This window comes from Salvia miltiorrhiza, chromosome 6 (genome assembly GCF_028751815.1).
Source record: "Salvia miltiorrhiza cultivar Shanhuang (shh) chromosome 6, IMPLAD_Smil_shh, whole genome shotgun sequence".
Lineage (NCBI taxonomy): Eukaryota > Viridiplantae > Streptophyta > Magnoliopsida > Lamiales > Lamiaceae > Salvia > Salvia miltiorrhiza.
The window spans coordinates 38,230,257-38,250,806 of record NC_080392.1 but is presented as its reverse complement, the minus strand read 5'-3'; the positions used below and the strand labels follow the sequence as shown (position 1 = coordinate 38,250,806).

The 20,550-nt window shown below is 37.7% G+C and overlaps 2 protein-coding genes across 2 annotated transcripts; one reads left to right on the top strand and one right to left on the bottom strand.

Annotated features, from left to right (window-relative positions):
* The first annotated feature begins 11,005 nt into the window (after nucleotides 1–11,005).
* Nucleotides 11,006–12,379, top strand: LOC130989418 (uncharacterized). Its single transcript, XM_057913419.1, has one exon. The coding sequence runs from the start codon at nucleotides 11,180–11,182 to the stop codon at nucleotides 12,221–12,223; it is 1,044 nt and encodes a 347-aa protein (XP_057769402.1). The 5' UTR covers nucleotides 11,006–11,179; the 3' UTR covers nucleotides 12,224–12,379.
* Nucleotides 12,380–16,126: 3,747 nt separating this feature from the next.
* Nucleotides 16,127–20,152, bottom strand: LOC130989437 (uncharacterized). Its single transcript, XM_057913442.1, has 2 exons — nucleotides 19,868–20,152; nucleotides 16,127–16,725 (listed from the first exon to the last, which is right to left on the bottom strand). The coding sequence occupies exons 1-2, from the start codon at nucleotides 19,988–19,990 to the stop codon at nucleotides 16,243–16,245; spliced, it is 606 nt and encodes a 201-aa protein (XP_057769425.1). The 5' UTR covers nucleotides 19,991–20,152; the 3' UTR covers nucleotides 16,127–16,242.
* Between the last annotated feature and the right edge of the window lie 398 nt (nucleotides 20,153–20,550).

Here is a 20,550-nt window from a genome sequence, read left to right as displayed (position 1 = left end):
AAATTCTATATTTTTGCAGCGTCGTTTGGTATCGAGTTACTTGAATCATATGAGTCACGATCAAAAGGCATGGTTAGTGGGTAGATCTAAGATGCAAATTGTGAAGATGAAGTGGGCAGACAAAACGAATATAGAAGACACTGGGATTTACTTGATGAGGCACTTTGAAACTTTCATGGGTGATGTTTCAGTTGGGTGGAATTGCATGTCATCAGTCTCTCATGTTAAACAACTTCGTGTGATGCACGCACGATATTGTTCAACATTGCTGGTCTGGGAGGGGAATGAGTTTGCTGATCACGTTGTGAAAGGGAGTTCCAAAAATTTCAAAGATTTTTCGAGTAGATCTTCAATGAATGTTAACTCTATGTTATTAGGGTAAGAGTTGATCAGTTTATTTAATGGTTGTCGTTTTTTGGATCTTACTATTTGACTGGTCTGTTCGTCTATGAAACAATTAAATTCCATAGATATTTTTATTGAAGTAACTATTTTTGTTCATTCAAGTAAGTATTTATGTTCGAACATCCTGGACAATTTCAATTTCAAAAAGGAGTTGTTCGTAACGTTTGACACAGATATTCATAACGTAAAATATTTATGTTCGTTATAAAAATGAATTAATGGGAAATAAATGTTGACACATGTTCCAAATTTGTTCATTCATGGATTTCTATCTTGACGTTTAATTTGAGCATGTGAATTTAAAATTGTCCAACCAACATGGTAAAATATGATTTGACAAACATATTGAAACTAGTAATTATGCTCGTAAACCCATTTTAGTAGATGTGTATAGTATGACCGTTTGTACCTGTTCATTTGTTACATAATTGAGGTTCGATACATATGTCTTTCGTCTGCACTCAATTAGGTGTTATTGCTCGGAAGTATACAGTAAAATAAAAATTATTACAAACCTATAGAATAGTTAAATGTGTACGGTATGAAAATGTGGTACGATACATCTGCCGTTCACGTTGTTCCAGGTATGTACTAATGTTCATATGATTGATAAATGATGTTCGTGAAATATACTTTTCATGTTCGTTCGCTTCATTAGTTCAAATGATTTAATGCGCATATTCATTCAAAATACATAAATGGTTATCAAAAGTCATGTTTATAAAAAAAAAAATCAGTGTCATAAAATGTTCCACACATGTTCATTCAGTGTACTTGTTATCTCACTTAAATTGAGCATGAGAATAAAAAGTATTAAATTAATTAAATAAGATAAAGATTCCAGACACATGTTCATTGAGATTTGTAGTCATGTTATAGTGCACATATCAATAAATGTAAATATATCTGCCGTTCAATTTATCCATATTTGAGGTTCGATATATCTGTCGTTCATGTGCAGTAAGCACTCAGCAAGGTGTATTTGTTCGGTATCATATCAAAGTCATTGGAGTTCGTCGTTCAATTTATCCATAGTTGAGGTTCGATACATATGTTGTTCATGTGCACTCCTCCATATTGTTCAGTAGTATATAGTAATATAAAAATGATTACAACACTATAGAATAGTTAAATGTGCGCGGTATGAAAATCTGCTTATGTTTGAACATGTTCACTGAAAAATAAGTATATGTTCTTATTCCCCTTCAATTAATTATAGTATATAAAAAATTAATTAAAATTGATAAATGAGGGACGATACATCTGTCGTTCATGTTGATTCACTTAAGTACTAAAGTCTGTTTGATCGATAAATGATGTTCGTTACATATATATGTTCATCCGGTTGATTATTAATGTTCGGATATGTACAGTAATGTAATATTTTTTTCAGAACTATATAATTGTTACATGGTATAGGGATCAACGTTTATTGATTTTATTCAAAATGCATAGTTCAACTAATTTAATGCTCATATTAATTACTGAACTTGTTCACTTCTACAAATACCTATTAGAAAATGTGTTTTTTTGTTGTTTGGTACATTATGTTAATTGAGTATATGTTCATAATATACAACTATTATGTTCATTCATTTTCTTAGAATATTCACTATTTTAGTAAGTTAGTATGAATATTAAATCAGATATAAACATTAAAAGTCTATATACTGTGTATCATTTCATATACTTCTACTAAATACATTAATCCAAAAAGTCTACGCAAATCACCACTTGAAATCACACATAAATAAATATAAATAAATTATTTCATTATCTTAATAAAATATTAAAAAAATTCAAACTTGTGAACACAAGTGTTTTGTTATATATGATATCAAATCTTCTAAAAAAACGAGATTTGATTAAATCTATTTAAGGTAATTAGCGGATATGATTAAATAACAATTGACTAAAATAGCCTTTGACTTTCTCTACTTATATAATTCCATCAGATTTCTCAACCATCAGATTTCATCAAATCAACGAACGAGATCATGTCTCCTTTCTCTATTTAACTTTGTGTTTCCATATAATTACCCCTTATATATATATATATATATATATATATATATATATATATATATATATATATATATGGAGCGGTTATTCAATAAACCACTCTTATTTTAAGAATTGCGAACCAGCCAAAATGCATGAATTTTATGCATAACATGCATGAATAAACTGTATAAAGGTACGAATTGCGAAAAATAATTTTTTGCTACCTTTGGGATTCGAACTCAGGACCATGAATTTATCCAACAAGGTGATGAATCAACCGTAGATCTTGATGATCTAAGGGCTGAAAATGGTTTCTAATTTATATTTTAAGAAGCGTTCTTATTTTAGCCTTCCCCTATATATATATTACTATAATTAAAGATGTCAATCGGGCCAGCCCACCGGGTTTCGGGCCAGCCCTATCGGGTTTCGGGTTAATCGGGTGTGGGCTAATCGGGCTGGGGATTTTATCGGGTTATAAATTTTCAACCCTAACCCTAAACGTTCGGGTTTCGAGCTAGCCCATCGGGCTAGTCGGCTTAAATGTGTAAAATAAAATAATCATTTGTATTTTGTTATTTTTAATGATCTAATGTATAAGAGCATCTGCATCGGTTATACGATAGCAGCCTACTTATGTAAGGCTGCTATCGTGTAAGCCGATGCAGCCCTCACTTACACGACCGTTGAAAATAGGCGCGTGTTTTACACGCGCCTTTTAAAAAAAATTGAATATTTGAATTTTGAATTTGAAGGTAGCTTTGATTGCCTCGGTTTTCGTGCCAAATTTGACCGTTTGAATTTATTTATTTATTTTAATTTTTTATTCTCTTTATATTCCATCTCACTCCTTCTTCTTCCTCACTTTCAGTCCACAATTCTCCTATTTCAATCTACACTTCAAGCTTTTTCTTCATTTTTCTTCGGATAATGGCGGAATCCGACCACGGTTCTTCGTCTGATTCATCCGACAGTGTAGCTCACGGGATCATGGAGGAGATAGAGTTGCAGAAATAATTTGTCGCAGCCCGCCTTAACTAAGGATAGTTAAGCCGAGTGATCTACGACTAGGGATGGGGTTAAAGAATAAGGGGAAGAAAGGGGCGTCATTTGGAACCGTAAATCTTACTCAACTTAAGAAAACTCGTCATATTTACTCATTAATACTCTTTTAAACAATCTATGAAAGACAACATAAAAACTTAATAAATATCATTAATTAAGTTATACATCATATGAAACCATTCTCTTAAAACTCGAAGTATGACATAACATACTATAACATCAACAATATCTTGCAGCGGACAGTAGCTAGACATATGTATGAAGACATATTCTAGACAGGTTAACTATTTATTAACAACCCTGGAGACTCCGCTCATTGCAGCACCATCATCACATCAGCTCAACCTGCACATTTTTGAAAAAACATATGCAGGGCTGAGTACAAAAAGCACTCAGTGAACACATGCCAAACATCTCATCTCGTCTCATGCTTATAAAGCTATAAATATTGTCATTGCCATTTCATATGCATAATACAAGGAATTTGTAGAAAGGCCCTGTATTAGCTAAACTCATTTTCATTTCCTCAAAGTTGTCTGCGCAGACTTTTCTCATCAGGTAAGTATCATATCTGTTATAACATCAAGTACTGAGAGGGAGGCCTCCCTCTGCAGCACTGTGATCGGCCAACCCGCTCGATGACTCACGACCACCTCAGTGTACACAAATCCTTACTAGTATCTACACTAGCATATGACCGAATTCTTCATCTCAAGCAGATAGATAACATACCAAAACATCAAAAATTTGGCAATGCAATAACTTCAATATAACATCCTTCATATAATAATTCCCTTCATTTCATTTCATAAAGAACCATTCATCATTTGATCATTTTCATAAAATCGAAACTTAACAATTATATCATATCATTCATTTCATTTCATATAAGAGGCCTGTATGCAGGAGATCTCTATATATGTGTTTAAGAAAGCCCACCTCGTTGTGTCTCTGTATCAATGAGTAACGTCACTCTCTCCCTCAAGTCGTTACTTCCCAAAAGGACCTTCATCGTTATGAAGAATCAGTGAGAAGTTATTAAAGAAAACTCGATTAATAATCTAATCTCTTTTATGAAACATTAGTATCTCTAATGTTCATCTCTCTTTTGACTATGCTCAAATCCTAATTTCACTAAGAAATTATAATGATTATTTGATGATATATCAAAGTATTCACTAAAAATTTCGGCATGACCTATTCATACATAATGTCAGCCACGAGATTTCAACGCGTGAATCTCACTACGTGAATTCGTCTCTCAACTCAAAACTTAACATCTTGACATCTCTTCAACGCAAACCAACAATTCAAAATCATCAAAACTCTTTATCAGTAAACTATCATTTATACTCGAAACCAATTGTTCGAGTGTCAGATACCAACATTTATGTGCGTTAATCATAACTCTCACACTCACTCCATTTAGACATATAATCAACAACAAACTCAAATAATAAATCATATCTTAACAATTTATCATGCTCATAATTCTCGATTAAATCTCGGACTTTGTAATTAAATACTAAATTCTAACTTTAATTAATTAACATACTTCTCTAATTTATTTATCTCATTGAAACACAATATATCTAATTCATGCTATCTTCTCATACTTGGTCATTTTATATGCATTTCTCATGCAACTCAAAAAGCTCAATAACTTACTAATCATCATCTCATAAATACTCAAATAATTCATATAGTCTTACTAACATAACATTAACTCATATGCAGTACTAGTTCACTCACATGACTTCACATACTCTACATATTTCAACTTAGTAAATTATCGAATAATTAGAAAATTTGTATTTAATGGAAATAAATTCCCAAAATTTAAATACAAATATTTTTAATTATTCTAAACACATTGGCATGCTCAAATGAACTCAATTAAAATCGAGCATCGCTCGTCTCTGGCCTTATGACTCGCGGCCTTCATCAAATTTGAACCTCGGTGTTCAAATAAATTTAAGTAAATTATACGTGCAATATTTAATAAATATAAACACATATAAACTCAAATCATTCAAATAAAAATCAAATATTCACATCCGGGCATCAAACCTTTCGGTCCTCATGCTTCTCGTTTCTAACATTCCTCGAAAATTCCCAAATTAATCTAGCATGCTCATGTGATATCGTAGAACACATATATGCAATAATATTCATCATGCAACGTCCCAAACTTCACGAATTTAAATAATCATATTCTAAAAACTTATACAATTTTCGTGCTTGGAAAAATACGAATTTAATATATATCGATCCTAGCATACCCCTAAGCACAAATATCATGTCAAAACGATCAAACAAAAATCGAAAGACAAGCTAACGGACGAAAAATGGGGCTGCCCTCATGGGTTTCATAGCTACGGTTCGTTCCGTTCTTACTCCCTTCATTAAACATGCTCAACATCTACCCAAGAACAACATACTAAAATTTCACGACGATCCGACGTCGTTTCAAAATAAAGTCGAGAATCGACGTTTTTCGACGTCGATGAAAATCGAAAAGAAAACCATCAAAACGTAGGTAGAGATGTTACCTACTTAGATACGTGATCGAAAAGATGATCGGGGCTCGTCTCGGCACTCAAATCGGAGCTCAAAAGCTCCAACACCAATGAAATGGTGTTACGTGAAGTGTGTGTGTTTTTCTAATATGTTTTAGTGTGTGTGCAGCACAAATTAGTGTGTGTGTGTTGTGTGCAGCGTGAGTTAAGTGAGATAGAGGGATAGTGGGCGGTTGGGGGGTGGTTAGGCGTAGGGTAGGTTAGATATTTAGTCGTTAAATATCTCGTTTCGTCTCGTCTCGTTTTAACGACTAACTACCCATACTCTTCGTTACTCGCCCTCTCAACTCCTACTCACTTTTATTACACTCATAATTCTATATAAATATAGAAAATACAAGCTCGTTCTCGAAATTCTGATAAACGAGATCTACACGTTTATCGAGAAATCCCGATTCACTATTCACTCGTCGTCCAAAAATAAAAACTTTCATTATTGGACTCGTATCGAAAAACTAAGAATATTTCTCGACGACGTGCACGTAAGATTTTGAAAGTCGACAAAAAGACGAAATAGCAGTATTTTACTATTCATCGTCAAAAAGTCAAAATTTTCAAAAACGTCTTAACGAACTCAGATCTCACTTCCGAGTTCACCGTTCTCATTCAAATAATTATCTCGAATTATTCAAATACTCAAACTCAAATACGGATATAAAATCCCACATCATTTTCACATCATCAAAAGAACATCTCAACATCTTAAAAAAATAACTAGAAAACTTCATATAACTCATCACCTCTTTACAAAGTAAATCAAACAAGGGATCTAAACCCTAATTACTCAAACTCAAGCAATTAAACACGTCATCAAAAGCCCGGGTATTACATAATTGCTTGCTCACATCTACGCCCAGCCGGCGTCGGAGGCGGGACGTGTGAAACGTCCCCGGTCTTACGTCCACCGTGATCGAGAGGAAGCCCATCTACGTTTTATGCAAGACTACTTCAACGACAATCCGACGTACGGACCTACATTTTTCGGATGGCATTTTCGAATGCAGAAGGAGTTGTTTTTGCGCATCGTCGAGGCTGTTCAAGGTGAAGATACTTACTTCCAGATGACCACTGATGCAATAGGTCGAGACTCTCTTTCCCCGTTGCAGAAATGCACGTCGGCTATCTGCCAGTTAGCCACCGGCGTCAATGCGGATACTTTTGACGAGTATCTCAAAGTCGCCGACTCCACCGGGCGTGTATGCCTCAAGAAGTTCTGCAAGGCGGTCATTCGGGCTTTTGGATCCCATTATCTGCACCATCCAACGCCGGAGGACATCACATGCCTTACCCAGATGCACGAGGCGCGGCACGGATTTCCCGGGATGCTCGGGAGTCTTGATTGTATGCATTGGGGGTAGAAGAATTGCCCTAAGGCGTGGCACGACGCATATACACGCGGTGATCAAGGGGAGCCAACCTTGATCTTGGAGGCTGTTGCATCCCACGATCTGTGGATTTGGCATGCCTTCTTCGGTGTCGCTGGTTCGAACAACGACATCAACATTCTCAACCAGTCGCCTCTCTTCGCCGACGTGTTGGATGGAACGGCCCTGCCTGTGCTCTTTCAGGCGAACCATCGCTACTACCAAATGGGCTACTACTTGTGCGACGACGTATATCCGGAGTGGCGTTGCTTCGTCAAGAGTCCACCGATGGCGACAAATCAGAAGGAGGCGAGGTTCAAGAAGATGCAAGAATCAGCATGAAAGGATGTCGAACGTGCCTTTGGAGTCCTTCAAGCTCGGTGGGAAATCATTCGCAGTCCCGCGCGGAATTGGTACCTGGAGCACCCCCGGGACATCATGCTGTGTTGCATCATTCTCCACAACATGATTGTGGAGCACGAAGTGAAGGAGCAACCAATTGGAGAGATGACGACGCGGGACATAGGGCGTCTAGCAGTGACTCGACGGAGAGTGGTCGAGCAACCCCAGTTTTATTCGAGGAATATGTGTAAAGAGATACCCTTCTCCGAGATAGGCAGTTGCACGTCGGGCTCCAATATGATTTGATGGAGCATGTTTGGGCACGTTTCGGACCTCTAGGGCCGGAATAGTTATTTGTAGGATTTGTTTTTATTTTATTAAGTTTTATGTAATTTTTAGGATTTCAAAATTAATGCAATTTAAATTTGAAGTAAATTGTGTGATTTAAATTTATGAAATTAAACTTAAATGAAAAATGGAAAAATCAAAACTAAAACTATCATGTAAGCTATCATGTAACCCCAATGCAGCCTCTTTACACCATGTGGCCCCCTCATAAAGTAAGCTATCATGTAAGTTATCATGCAACACCAATGAGAATGCTCTAATGTATAAAATATACATAGAAATCAAAGATATAAATTATATAGCAAGCATGAAATGCAAAAATATAAGATATTGAAAAAAATATCAAGATTGCATAACATATAAAATAAGTTGGTAACAATAAAATGTTCCAACTTTGTTAACAAAAAAATAATAAAATATCCAACAATAGTTTGAATTCATAGAAGCAAAGCATCTAAATATTTAATATTAAGTATTCGGGTTTCGGGCTAGCCCATCGGGTTAGTTGGGCCGGCCCTATCGGGTGCCGGGCTATTCGGTTACGGGCTAATCGGGTTGTAACTTTTATCGAGTTGAAAATATTCAACCATAACCCTCTCGGGTGGCGGGTTAATCGGGCCAGCCCACGGGTTTCGGGCTAGATTGTACTCCCTCCGTCCCAATAATGTTGTCCCCTTTCTTTTGGGCACGGAGATTAATGAGTGTAAAATTAGTGTTGTAAAATAGAAGGTCTCACATGTTTAAGAAAAAATAAGTATAGTTTAACTCCCTCCCCAAACATGTCTCTCTCTCTCGGCACTCTCTCCCTCATCATACACAATGCAGACGCCGCGCCGCCGGCGACACCATGTTTAACTCCGGAGACGGCAACAGTAGGCGGAGCCACACCTGTGTGCAAGACCTAGTCCGACAGCCCCACCTCTTCGCCTGATTTCTCTCCTCTTCGCTGCCTCATCTCTCCCCCTAGTTCAGCCCCAAGTTCTCATCTTTCAACAATTCCACGAAACCCTCAGCCCCCTAATTTTTCTTCAACAAAATTCTGCGAATGCAAAATTCACCCAACTACAAAACGAAATCAAGAGCACAAAGTAGAAACAACCACGTTAAATTATACGTATCAAATACATACAATAAACCCAATAAACCCTAGAACGCAGATATACTCAGCAAATTTCGGGGAGATGCGAGAGGGCAGAGGTGAGATTTACAAAGAGGGAAGGGGGGAGACGGTACCGGCGGAACAGAGGGGTAAAGGGGGAGGCGACGCCTGTGAAGTTACAGAGAGGGAAGAGGGGAGCGAATTTACAGAGGGGGAAGAGGGAGAAGGCGCCGATAGAACAGAGGTGAAGGGAGATGCGGAACTTGTGAAGTTATAGAGGGGGGAGAGGGCAGCGGATTTACAGAGGGGGAAGAGAGAGGCGACGCCGGCAAAGTAGAGGTGGAGGGAGCGTGCGGCGCCGATGGAGCGAATTCAGAGAGGGGGAAGAAGGGAGGTGGTTAGGGATGGCAATCGGGTACGACGGGTACGGATAGTGACTATTCATACCCATACCCACGAACTAAATGGATAGTGATTTTTAACCACGAAACTATCCATGGATATCAAATGGTATCCAAACCCGCTACCCGCGGATACCCGCTACGCGTCGGGTATCCGCGAACCCGCTATCCGGCGGGTATCCGTCACCCGCTATCCGTCGGATAACCGCAAAATAGAATTTAAATATAAATTTATAACAAATTTAATACAAAAAAAAAAAAATCAATACAAATAACATAGTTCAAATATATTTTAAATCTAAAATGTGGTGGCCCATATCTAATATGTAAATGCAAAGTCCATATTTTAAATATATTTTGTGGGTATTTCACGGATATATGACAGGTAATGGATGGATATTTTTCGCGGGTAATCGGGTTTCGCGGGTATGGATAATAAGTATCCAAATCCATACTCACGAACTAAATGGATAGTGAATTACAACCACGAAATTATCCGTGGATATCAAATGCCTCTCAAACCCACCCTAATAGGTTCGGATTTTCGTGGATATCTGTTACCCGCGGGTAGATTGTCATCCCTAAAGGTGGTAGAGAGAGAGAGAGAGAGAGAGAGAGAGAGAGCCGAATTCAGAGAGGGGGAAGAAGGGAGGTGGTAGAGAGAAGAGAGAGAGAGAGAGAGAGATAGCCGAGTAGGTTGATTTAGAAGGGGGAGGGGGATTAATTAAGGGGTAAATATCATAAAAACCCCTGAAGTATACCCGCTTTATCAAAAATACCCTGAAACTTTCAAAATGTTCTCTAAACCCTCAAACTATCAGATTTTTATCAAATATATCCCGCATTTATTTTCCGATCACCAAAGACGTGATGTGGCTCGCCGGATACCACAATGTAATTTAAAAAAACGACGTCATTTCGTACCATATTATTTTAAAAAAATTCACTCTGAAATTTAAAATTGACTTCTATTGTGTTTGAAATTCATACTAATAACCTAGAATTAAGGATAAACGCGGTAGAATATGGTACGAAACGAAGTCGTTTTTTCCATGCCATTTTAAAAAAATAGAATATAAATTACACTGTGGTATCTGGCGAGCCACATCACGTTTTTGGTAACTGAAAAATAAATGCAGGATATATTTGATAAAAACCTGATAGTTTGAGGGTTTAGAGAACATTTCGAAAGTTTCAGGGTATTTTTGATAAAATGAGTATAGTTCAGGGGTTTTCTGTTTTCATGATATTTACCCTTAATTAAGATAGTGTTTAATTAGAAATTAATTAGTCCCTAAAATTTTCCTAAAAATGAAATGGGACAAACCAAAAAGGAAAGTGGGACAAGATTATTGGGACGGAGGGAGTATAATAGAGTAAATTGAAGCATAAAGAAAAGAAAATAGCAAAATATTATTAAAAGAAAATATCTTATCCGTGAATTACTATTTATTTTCTTTTTGGAATCTTGATTTAAAAATTCCTGAGTTAATCGGAACGTCAACACAACATCCGAATTCAAGCATTAGATTTAGATCCAAACCCTAACCGCAGAATCCATAATTCCTAAACATGTTGAAACAATTGATAGTAATCCATCTCCTACTATTTTTCGCCGCTCCAATCCGCTGCGGCAACCCCCACGCCATCAATTTCCGATGGCCGAATCTCTATCCGCAGTCCTTCGCCTGGGACCCCAAATCCGATCACTTCGTCGTCGGCTCCCTCCGCCACCGCCAGATCATCTCCGTCTCCGACGCCGGCGTCGTCTCCTCACTCCTCTCCGACGCCTCGCTCCCCGCGGACTCCTCCTTCGTCGGAATCTCGCTGGATCCCCGCCACCGCCGCCTCCTCGCCGTCGTCCGCCGCCTCTCCCCTCCCTTCTCCGCCCTGGCCTGCTACGACCTCCGCACCTTCCGCCAGCTCTTCCTCACCCCGCTCGATAACCTCCTCCCATCCGCCGTCGCCGCAAGCGACGTCGCCGTCGATTACTCCGGCGACGCCTACGTCACCGACTCCGCGAACGACGCGATCTTCAAAGTGAGCGAGCAAGGCGAGGCGTCGATACTGTCCAGATCCAAGCACTTCAAATCCGAGGCCGCCGCGGGCGGGCTCAACGGCGTCGTTTACGACACCAAAGGCTATCTGCTGGTGACTCAGTCGAGCACTGGGAAGCTGTTCAAAGTCTTCACCGACGACGGCTCGGCGAGGCGCGTGATTCTGAACAAGGAGCTGACGGCGGCCGAGGGCATCGCCGTTAGGAGGGACGGCGTCGTTTTGGTGGCGTCGAAGCGTAAGGTGTATTTCGTCAAGAGCGACGACAGCTGGAGCCAGGGAGCGGTGTTTGACGAAACTGCCCTCGAGGAGGGGCACGCCAGCGCCGTGACCGTTGGGGCGGATAATAGGGTATACGTGTTGTACGGGAATGTCGATGAGGGCATGATGGGGAATTCGGAGAGAGAGGAGTTTGCCATTGTACAAGTGGAATCCGAAGCGGAGGGTAAAGAAGAGAATGTGTGGATTTTCGTATTGATAGGTTTGGGATTTGCTTATTTCTTGTTTTGGAGATTCCAAATGCGCCAGCTTGTGCAGAACATGGACAAGAAACATGCTTGATTTTTTCTGTTATCTTTTCTTTCAGTAAGTTTGATTGAGTAATAGGTGATTTTGTTTTTTTGTGGAGGAACTAGGAAGTAGTTCATAAGTTACTATGGCATGTTTGTTTGGCACGGATTTTGGCCTGGGAAAGTAATCTAATTCCAAAATATTAAATTCCTGTGTTTGGTTAAATTTTTATCAGTCAAGGAAAATAATAAGAATCCTGAAAACAAGGAAAGTAGTGCAACTTTCCAGGATTCTTATTCCCTAGCTTTTCTTAGGTATTCTTTTTCCTCATTCTGAGGATTCTTACTTATTTGTAAATTATTTTATAAAATGTAAATTATACTCCCTCCTATTCAAAATAAAAGTCGTTTTAATGTTTTTCATTAGTTTCATTATATAAGTCGTTTTAGATTTAGATTCCAAAATTAACCCCATTTATTTACCATTATTAATTGTCTCCTTTAATCGACCGCTTATTTGTTATGTTTTTCATTCTAACATTTATGGTAAAAATAATCATTAAATAAGGTTATTATAGGCCTAAATTTTTATCATTAAAAATTGTGCAAACCCCTAAAACGACTTTTATTTTGAATAGGAGGGAGTACTTTTTATTTAGTAGGTATTTAATATTTTGTATTTAATTATTTCATAATTTATTTTAAGAAAATAATAATTTAATTCTCATAACTATCAATCAAATTTATATTATTAATTTATTATTATTATTATTATTATTATTATTATTATTATTATTATTTTACTTTAAGAAAATCTTTAATTTATTTATTTTTAAACTATAAATCATACTTTATCTTGTACATTATTATTATTATTATGTATGAAAATTTGAATTTAATTTTAGAATTATAAATCATATAATTAACCTTAATAATGTACTTTGTTGTTACTAAAAAAATTAATTAGAGAGATTTATTATAAAGATTAAATTACAATTTAATTCTTATATATATTGATTAATTATATTTATTTAATGATACAACTCCTAACAATTATTTTTGGTATTTCCAAACACTGGATAATGAATCTATTAGGATTCATTTTCCACGGAATCATTTTCCTGAGAATAACAATCCCAATTCACATTACTTTCCTGGCAAACAAACATGCCCATATGTGTTTTCTTACACTTTATCAGTGGACTTGTAATATGTAAAGATACATGCATTTATGCTCACTTCACACTTCTAACTCCGAAAAGAAATTTCTTGGAATCAAGGGAATGAGGCTACAAATGGAAAGTGAGATTCAATCTTGATCGGTTGGAACAAACTCTCTACTTATAAGGTGTGAGCTTAATATCATCTTCACCTTCTTTATTTACAATCACATCTCAGATGACTATCTTTATTTTCGACGAAAATCACGGCGCTTTCATGCGATAAATTCGGAATGGGGATTTTCCAAGTTGATCACTACCAAGAGTTTGACAGAGCCAAGCAATGGATACATTTTAAATGGCAAGTGTATGTTTGGAGCTCAAGTTATTGAAAAGCAACCACCACTCATTGAGAATGTGCTTGTGCTTAGAGCACCTGCAACGCAGCTACTCGAGGGCCTCCTCGAGTAGTGCGTTGCACTCGGGTAGACCGTTGCGGCGAGGAGGTACTCGAGGCATACTCGAGTCTTCGAGTATGCTCGAAGGGGGGAGAGGATGGCGCGTGCAATGCACGCGCCCTAATAAAAAAAAAAAAAGGAAAAATTTGATAAATTCGAATTTTATTCGAATTTTGACTGCATCCCCTCGATTTGCGCACTTTTGACCGACCGTTTTCAATTTTTTTTTTCTTCTTCTCCTCTTTAAAAAACCCCAACTTCTCCCCACCATCTTCTCCTCTAATTTTCATCTCCTCCATTTCTCTTCAAGAATTTTCTCCGTCATGGATCCACACAACCCTTTCTACGATCCAAATTAGTGCCCCGATCTCTCCTCCGATTATCATCCCGATATGGGAGGAATCAACTTGGAGGAGAGCCCGCCCGAGGAGGAACCGATCAGTGCACAACAGAGTGTCTTCCCACCAAAGAAAGGCGGCCGGAGGAAGGAAATGGCCACCAAAATCAAGCACGACAAGGAAGCTAGGTACCGTCATACTTACCTTCCCGAGCATACGGATCTCATCGTCCAAATTTGGGCAGAGGAGACCAACGACGCCATCCGTGGGACGGATCAAAAGGGAGAGGCGTATTGGGGCCGGATCCGCGCACGTGTGAACCCCATCCTCGGCGTCGACCTTAAGATCAAGCAACTTCAAGGCCACTGGTCCCGGGTGAGCGCGGATGTGCGTCTCTGGGAAGCTGTTTGGGTGGAGACGCGCAACAATTGGCCCTCCGGTCATTCGGATGATATGCTTCGTGACAAGGCCCAAATCCTCTTCAGGGCTCGAAGCCCACAGAGGGCCTCCTTCAATTTCTGGAACGCGTGAAAAATTTTCTGGAACAATCCCAAGTTCAAGTCGATGTACCTCGCTGGAGACGTGCATGCCTCCAAGAGGACAAAGACCACGGAAGAGGGCGGCTTCACCACCTCGACGTCGGGCGAGGAGATCTCTTCTGCCCGGCCCATTGGCAACAAGGCGGCGAAGGGGAAAGGGAAGGCATCAACGTCGCATACGAGCTCGGATCCTCCACCGGCAATAGTGGAGAGGTTGGACAGGACCGACGAGCAGATGAGGGCATTCACCGCCCAGTACCAGCGGAGGAACGATATCAGGGAGAGGGAGCTCGATATGCAGCTCCTGAACACGGATACGACGCACATGACGGACGCACAACGTGCATTGCACGCGTCCATGGTCGCCGACGTGCTCAGGCGTCGTGGTCTATCCTAGGCTTTTAATAATGTAAGTTTAATGATGTTTTAGTTGTTTTTAATTTTTATGTAATTTTATTTTATGTTTTAGGTGTTTTTAAATTTTTATGTAATTTTTTTTTTATGTTTTAGGTAATTTTAAATTTTATGTTTAATGGCGTATTTAACTATTACAAAAATATGTTATTTAAATTATGCAATAAAATTTAAATGAAAAACATAAAATCAAAACTAATATTATCAAGTAGGCTATCAAGGAACCTCAATGCAGCACTACCTACTCAATAACACAACCACTATCAAGTAGGCTATCAAGGAACCCCATTGCGGATGCTCTTAGATTGTCAGGTTCACGTCTCCGTGAATGGAGGATTCGAAATTTCTCCAAAGTCGGAAAATTTTGGAACTTTGAAGAGTTCTTTGTTGGAGGATATAATTAAGAATACATGGTGATTTAAGGACTTCGTACAACTTGGTGTTATGCACAATTCCAGAAACGGGTTTCTTGTTTATTACTGCTGCCATTTGGAAATACATTTACGAGAATAAACATATACTATATTCTTTTTGTTATAAAAAACAGAAAATGAAAATCGTAATTTCTTTGGATGTTTAGTTTTCTCAGTTAGGGGAAGTCTTTAGTTTCTGGATTGTGTTAACTTCTTTTACTATGCTATTGTTTGCTAGCTAGATTTGATTGGGATTTAAAAAATGAAAAAAAAAAATGCTCCGTTCTAACTCCAAATAAGGGTGACTATCACCAAGTACAAGTACAACAATATGACCCATTTCTGTTGTAAATACTCCCTCCGTCCCACTCCAATAGGCTCAGTTTCCTTTTTGGGTTGTCCCACTCCAATAGGTTCAGTTTCCTTTTTAGGTAAAAAAATTGTACTTAATTGGTGTGGACCACACCACTTTACTACCACTTTTCTACTAAAAAGTAAGTTTTCTTAATCTCCGTGCCCAAATGAAGTGAGCCTATTGGAGTGGGACGGAGGGAGTAATACTTATTTCATATTTTTATATTACGACCAGTAATTAAAGATCCTGAACAGAATAAGAAGACGAAGCAAAACAAATAATGTCGGAACAGAATGTCGTTATTGGCAATCCATTGGTGAACCAAAATGTCATGATACAGACAATGCGAATACAAGAACGGTAAATCTAGGTTTTCTGAAATGGCAGGATTAGGTCATGGGAAAGTGGTTTCAATAGATTTACCATTTATGATACCTGGAAGTGCTGGAATCACTGGCCCTTCACTTGGAGCTACTTTGGACTCTTGAGTTGTGCTTGGTTGCTCTTTTTCATCTTTTGCCTCCGCCTTCGTTTCCTTGCCACCGTGTTGTACCTTTGGTTTGGCTTCGCTCTCATCTTTTTCTGTTGGCTTTGCTTCTTTTGTGTCGCTTTGTACCTTTGACTTGCCTTCTGTCTCATCTTTTGGTTTCTTTTCTTCACCTTCATCCTTTGGCTTTGACATACCAGCCATTCGCCTCAGCTCTTCTAATTTCTCCAGAATCTTCTGTCTCATTGTCGCATTTCTAGTGCCCGCTTCAGCAGATGCTGGCAGCACAAGAGAGAGAAGACCTACAGACGCAGCTGTTAACTGCATCATTTCTCGTCTAGATGTAGCAGATAAGCTTCCCTGCAATAGTGGTTTTTCCTTTCCTTTCGCCTACAAGCAACCAAGATAGATAAGACAGACAACAGGATTGAACAGTCAAAATGATGGTAATAGAGACAATTCATAAGTATCTTTTATCAAATAAGCCCAAAGTTTTTGGTTAACTTGGTGAATTCAGATGCTGCTCAACAAGACATGCTAAATTATTCTGTAATTAATCCACTCAACTCAAGCAAGTCTACCATTCAAAGGAAAAAAGTAGTTTGTATTGGCTCTATCTCAGATTCTCAATTGACACAAGCATGCTTCAGCCTTAATATGACATCAGATAAGAACACAATAGAGCCAGAAGCAATCAAAGAGATAAAGGATAAATGCTGAGGCCATGAGACTGAAGGAGATCCAAAACACCCTAGTTCAGAGTAGTACTAATTTAGTATCATATAACTTATAGATATACAATTTAGAAGTTGACCCATACTTTTAGCGGCAATGGCAAAGACACATGCAAACTGATAAGTGGATAACATGTACAGACAACAGCCATGGACACACATTAGGTATTTTCTCATAAGTACAAAGACTCGAGAGCCTTGCAAGATAAATTTTCAGTTAGATAGCATACTCTGGCAAAATTAATTGTCTAGTTACTATTTGGATGCCAAACAACTTGCACTCTGGTGGGAGTAAGTGAGCCAAGCTTCTGGGGGGTCTGGTAGAATGACTCCAAAACTCGCTGCAGTGTTATTATAGTAGTTATTATTATTAATTTTTTTTAGGGGATAGTGAAGTGTTTGAATACGGGGTAAATATAGATTGGCAGCAAGCGAAATCTAGAAGCGCTTATGAACTTGAAAAATGTAATTGAAAATTTGCTACAGGCAGATGTGCATCGCATTTTTTTAAATTCAGCACATGTGTATCATATTAGTTTCACTATTATTGTTGGCGTTGAACATCTAAACAAGTTTAAAAATTAAAATTCATTAATTCAACAAAGATGGTACAAACCTGGTGGGGGCAAGCAAAACAATAGAGGAAGATAATCTTGCTGAAACGATCTATAGCCCCAGTAATAATTTATATCCATGCATTAATTTGAGATGATAGATCCATGGATTTCAATCACCTAATCACCACTTTCACGTAAGCATTCAAAAACTTGGTTTACATTTTTTACTTTTGCAAACCTAAGTAGTGATGAACCAGGAAACATAGATGAGATCTCCAGACTTTATAGCATATGTAACTTTTTTACTTTAAAAGTGTTGTAGCTGTAACATGATTCCATATATAACATACACATATTCCATTACGACGAATGCTTAAATAACATAAAACACTAGAAACACATTTTCAATCAAATAACTACTCAATCAAGGAAGTTGGTAAATTGTTGTTACAAACCATAGAATTTGTTCAACTTGTTAAATATCTTCAGAAATGAATACTGTGGATGCGAATAATTTCTGAACTGTGATCAGCATGTCGATTTCCAGCATTGCCTACTCTTTTCTTGTAGGGTACATGATGCAACAAACTTTATACAGACTACGCATGCCAATATACTTCACATTCTCCCACTAGAGCACTGTCATTGATGGGAGCATAAAGCATTTTTTCAATATTATACAAAGGTATAGAATAACTACCGAATACAGATTAATTTATTGTAAAGCAATTGAAGATAGATGGTTGGAAGAGTTTAATTTACCCAATGTATTCCTTAAGGAATAGAAATTAACATAGCGAAAATCTAAGTAAGACATTAAATCTTCATGTACAATGATCATTTGGTGGTGACTATAAAAGCAATGGCCGGACTCAGAGGCACTCTTTAGATGTAGTCTCAATGTGAAACACAACAACAAACATATAATTGTGTAAAGACTAGCAGGTCAAGAGTTATAATAACTCAATTAGAAAAAACATCCGTTTATGGTGTTGGTAAAATGTCTTGCCAGTAAAGAAATGGTCAAAGTATGGATGACCTTTTAGGGCTCTAGAAGATAAGTGACCACAGTTTAAGACCGTGGGTAAGGCAAGTGATATTGAGAATTTCAAATGAGCCTAGGGTGCGCTTACTTTGATGGATGAATTTATCATGGGAAAAGGAGGGATAACAAAAATTTATGCCTTTAAATGTCTCCTTTCTTTTCCCATTTTTGGAAGGATAATATTATCCCTTCTTGAAGTGAAAATAAGGAAGGAAAAATGGTAAACTTCTCTTTTGTATAAAATGTGGGAAAAGAAAGGAGACATTTAAAGGCATAAATTTTTGTTATCCCTCATTTTCCCACGATAAATTCATCCGTCAAAGTAAACGCACCCTTAAGGTAACATATGAAGACTTTACAATTATACCATTCCCCAAAATATAGATGTCCTAGATGGTTGCAGTCTTTAAACATGGTCAAGAACTCAAGACAGAAACATACAAGAAGACCCAAGAGCCATCATCCATTACATTTTGAGTTTTACTTTAGATGCTGTGGATTTATTTTGTTGTAGGGGAAGTTAGTCAATAAGCTCCTGTTACGCGTTTCCACCTTATCCAGCTAATGATATTTACATGATAGCTCCAAAAAACTCAGATTATCCTAGTAGAGCAAAACTCTCAAGCTCAACATTCTCCTCTGTTCCCCACGCAAACTCAAGTTTTCTTCTGTCCGCGATCAAAGTCAAATTTTTTTCCATAGCGGCTAATTCTAAAATCACATAGCGAAACATTCACGTGCACCATATCAAAAAATTTCAGTGATACAATCAAACCATGGTCAAGAACAGTGGCAACAATTCCTCTCAGTACTCTCACAGTCTTTCACGACACTCTCTAATTCAGAAACCACCATATACAATGTCTTTAGAGACCATTCAAGCTCCAGATGTGAAGAATAGCAGAGTTAGTTGTATCAAACAACAATATGAGCTAAAATCGCAGCCACATTATATAAAACGTTTTGCACCGGAAGAAACAAAGTACGAATGCGCAATCTGCAATGGATCCAGTATCCCTAGTATAACAATATATACAGGCATTTAATTACACACACTAACATCCAAAGAAGCGCACACAACACACAAATATGCATACGCACAAAATTAGATGAAGCGATCATGATCCTCAAGTAGAAATAACTTAAAATTAGGAATAAAAAATAGGGAAAGTTAATATAGTAGTAGAAAATAGAACCTGAAGAGGAGGTTGAGCTTGTGTATTCATCATTGCGACTTTAGACACTTTGGAGAGCGACTCATTTGAGCCGGCGGCCGGAGGGATCCGGCAGGCAATTGGTTTCAAGGTGGAAAACGACATTTCCCGGCGTAATCAACAGCTCCGATGGTGGGTAGGTGAACACAATTAAAGAGGCGGTTTCAATAAACTCGCTCGGTTACTATATTAGCTTCTTGAAGTCCGTACGATACTGCATCGAAAATAGTACTCACATTTTTTATTTTTGTTCCATTCCATAAAAAACAATAATGATATTTGAACACAAGGTGTACGTTACACCTGGTAAAAAACCGGTTTTTTTACTTGGTTAGAGTGTGGGCCGGTTTTATGGATTTAGTATATTTACTGATTTATCCTTGATTTATTCTATCCATTTTCTTTCTTTTTTTCTACCATTTGATCTACATTTTTTCGGCCATTTAATTTGTTTCCATTGTTTTCGGTAATTAGTTTGTTTCCTTACGTGTTTTTTAAGCCTTTGTTTCTTTATTTTTATGTTTTTATTTTGGGAAATTTTATAATTTATATAATTCAATTTTTTTTATTTTTGTTTGGTTTTTATTTTGATTTATTTGTTTTTAAATTTAATCATTGATTTGTTACCAATAATTTAGTGTTTCTTGTTATAATAATTCTAGGTT

What these genes read in the sequence shown, in the direction of transcription:
- LOC130989418 (XM_057913419.1), top strand. Translation starts at nt 11,180, where the DNA reads ATGTTGAAACAATTGATAGTAATCCATCTCCTACTATTTTTCGCCGCT.
- LOC130989437 (XM_057913442.1), bottom strand. Translation starts at nt 19,990, where the DNA reads ATGTCGTTTTCCACCTTGAAACCAATTGCCTGCCGGATCCCTCCGGCC. An exon ending in AAGCTCAACCTCCTCTTCAG is followed by an intron (nt 16,726 to 19,867) that starts GTTCTATTTTCT and finishes GGTTGCTTGTAG; the next exon opens with GCGAAAGGAAAGGAAAAACC.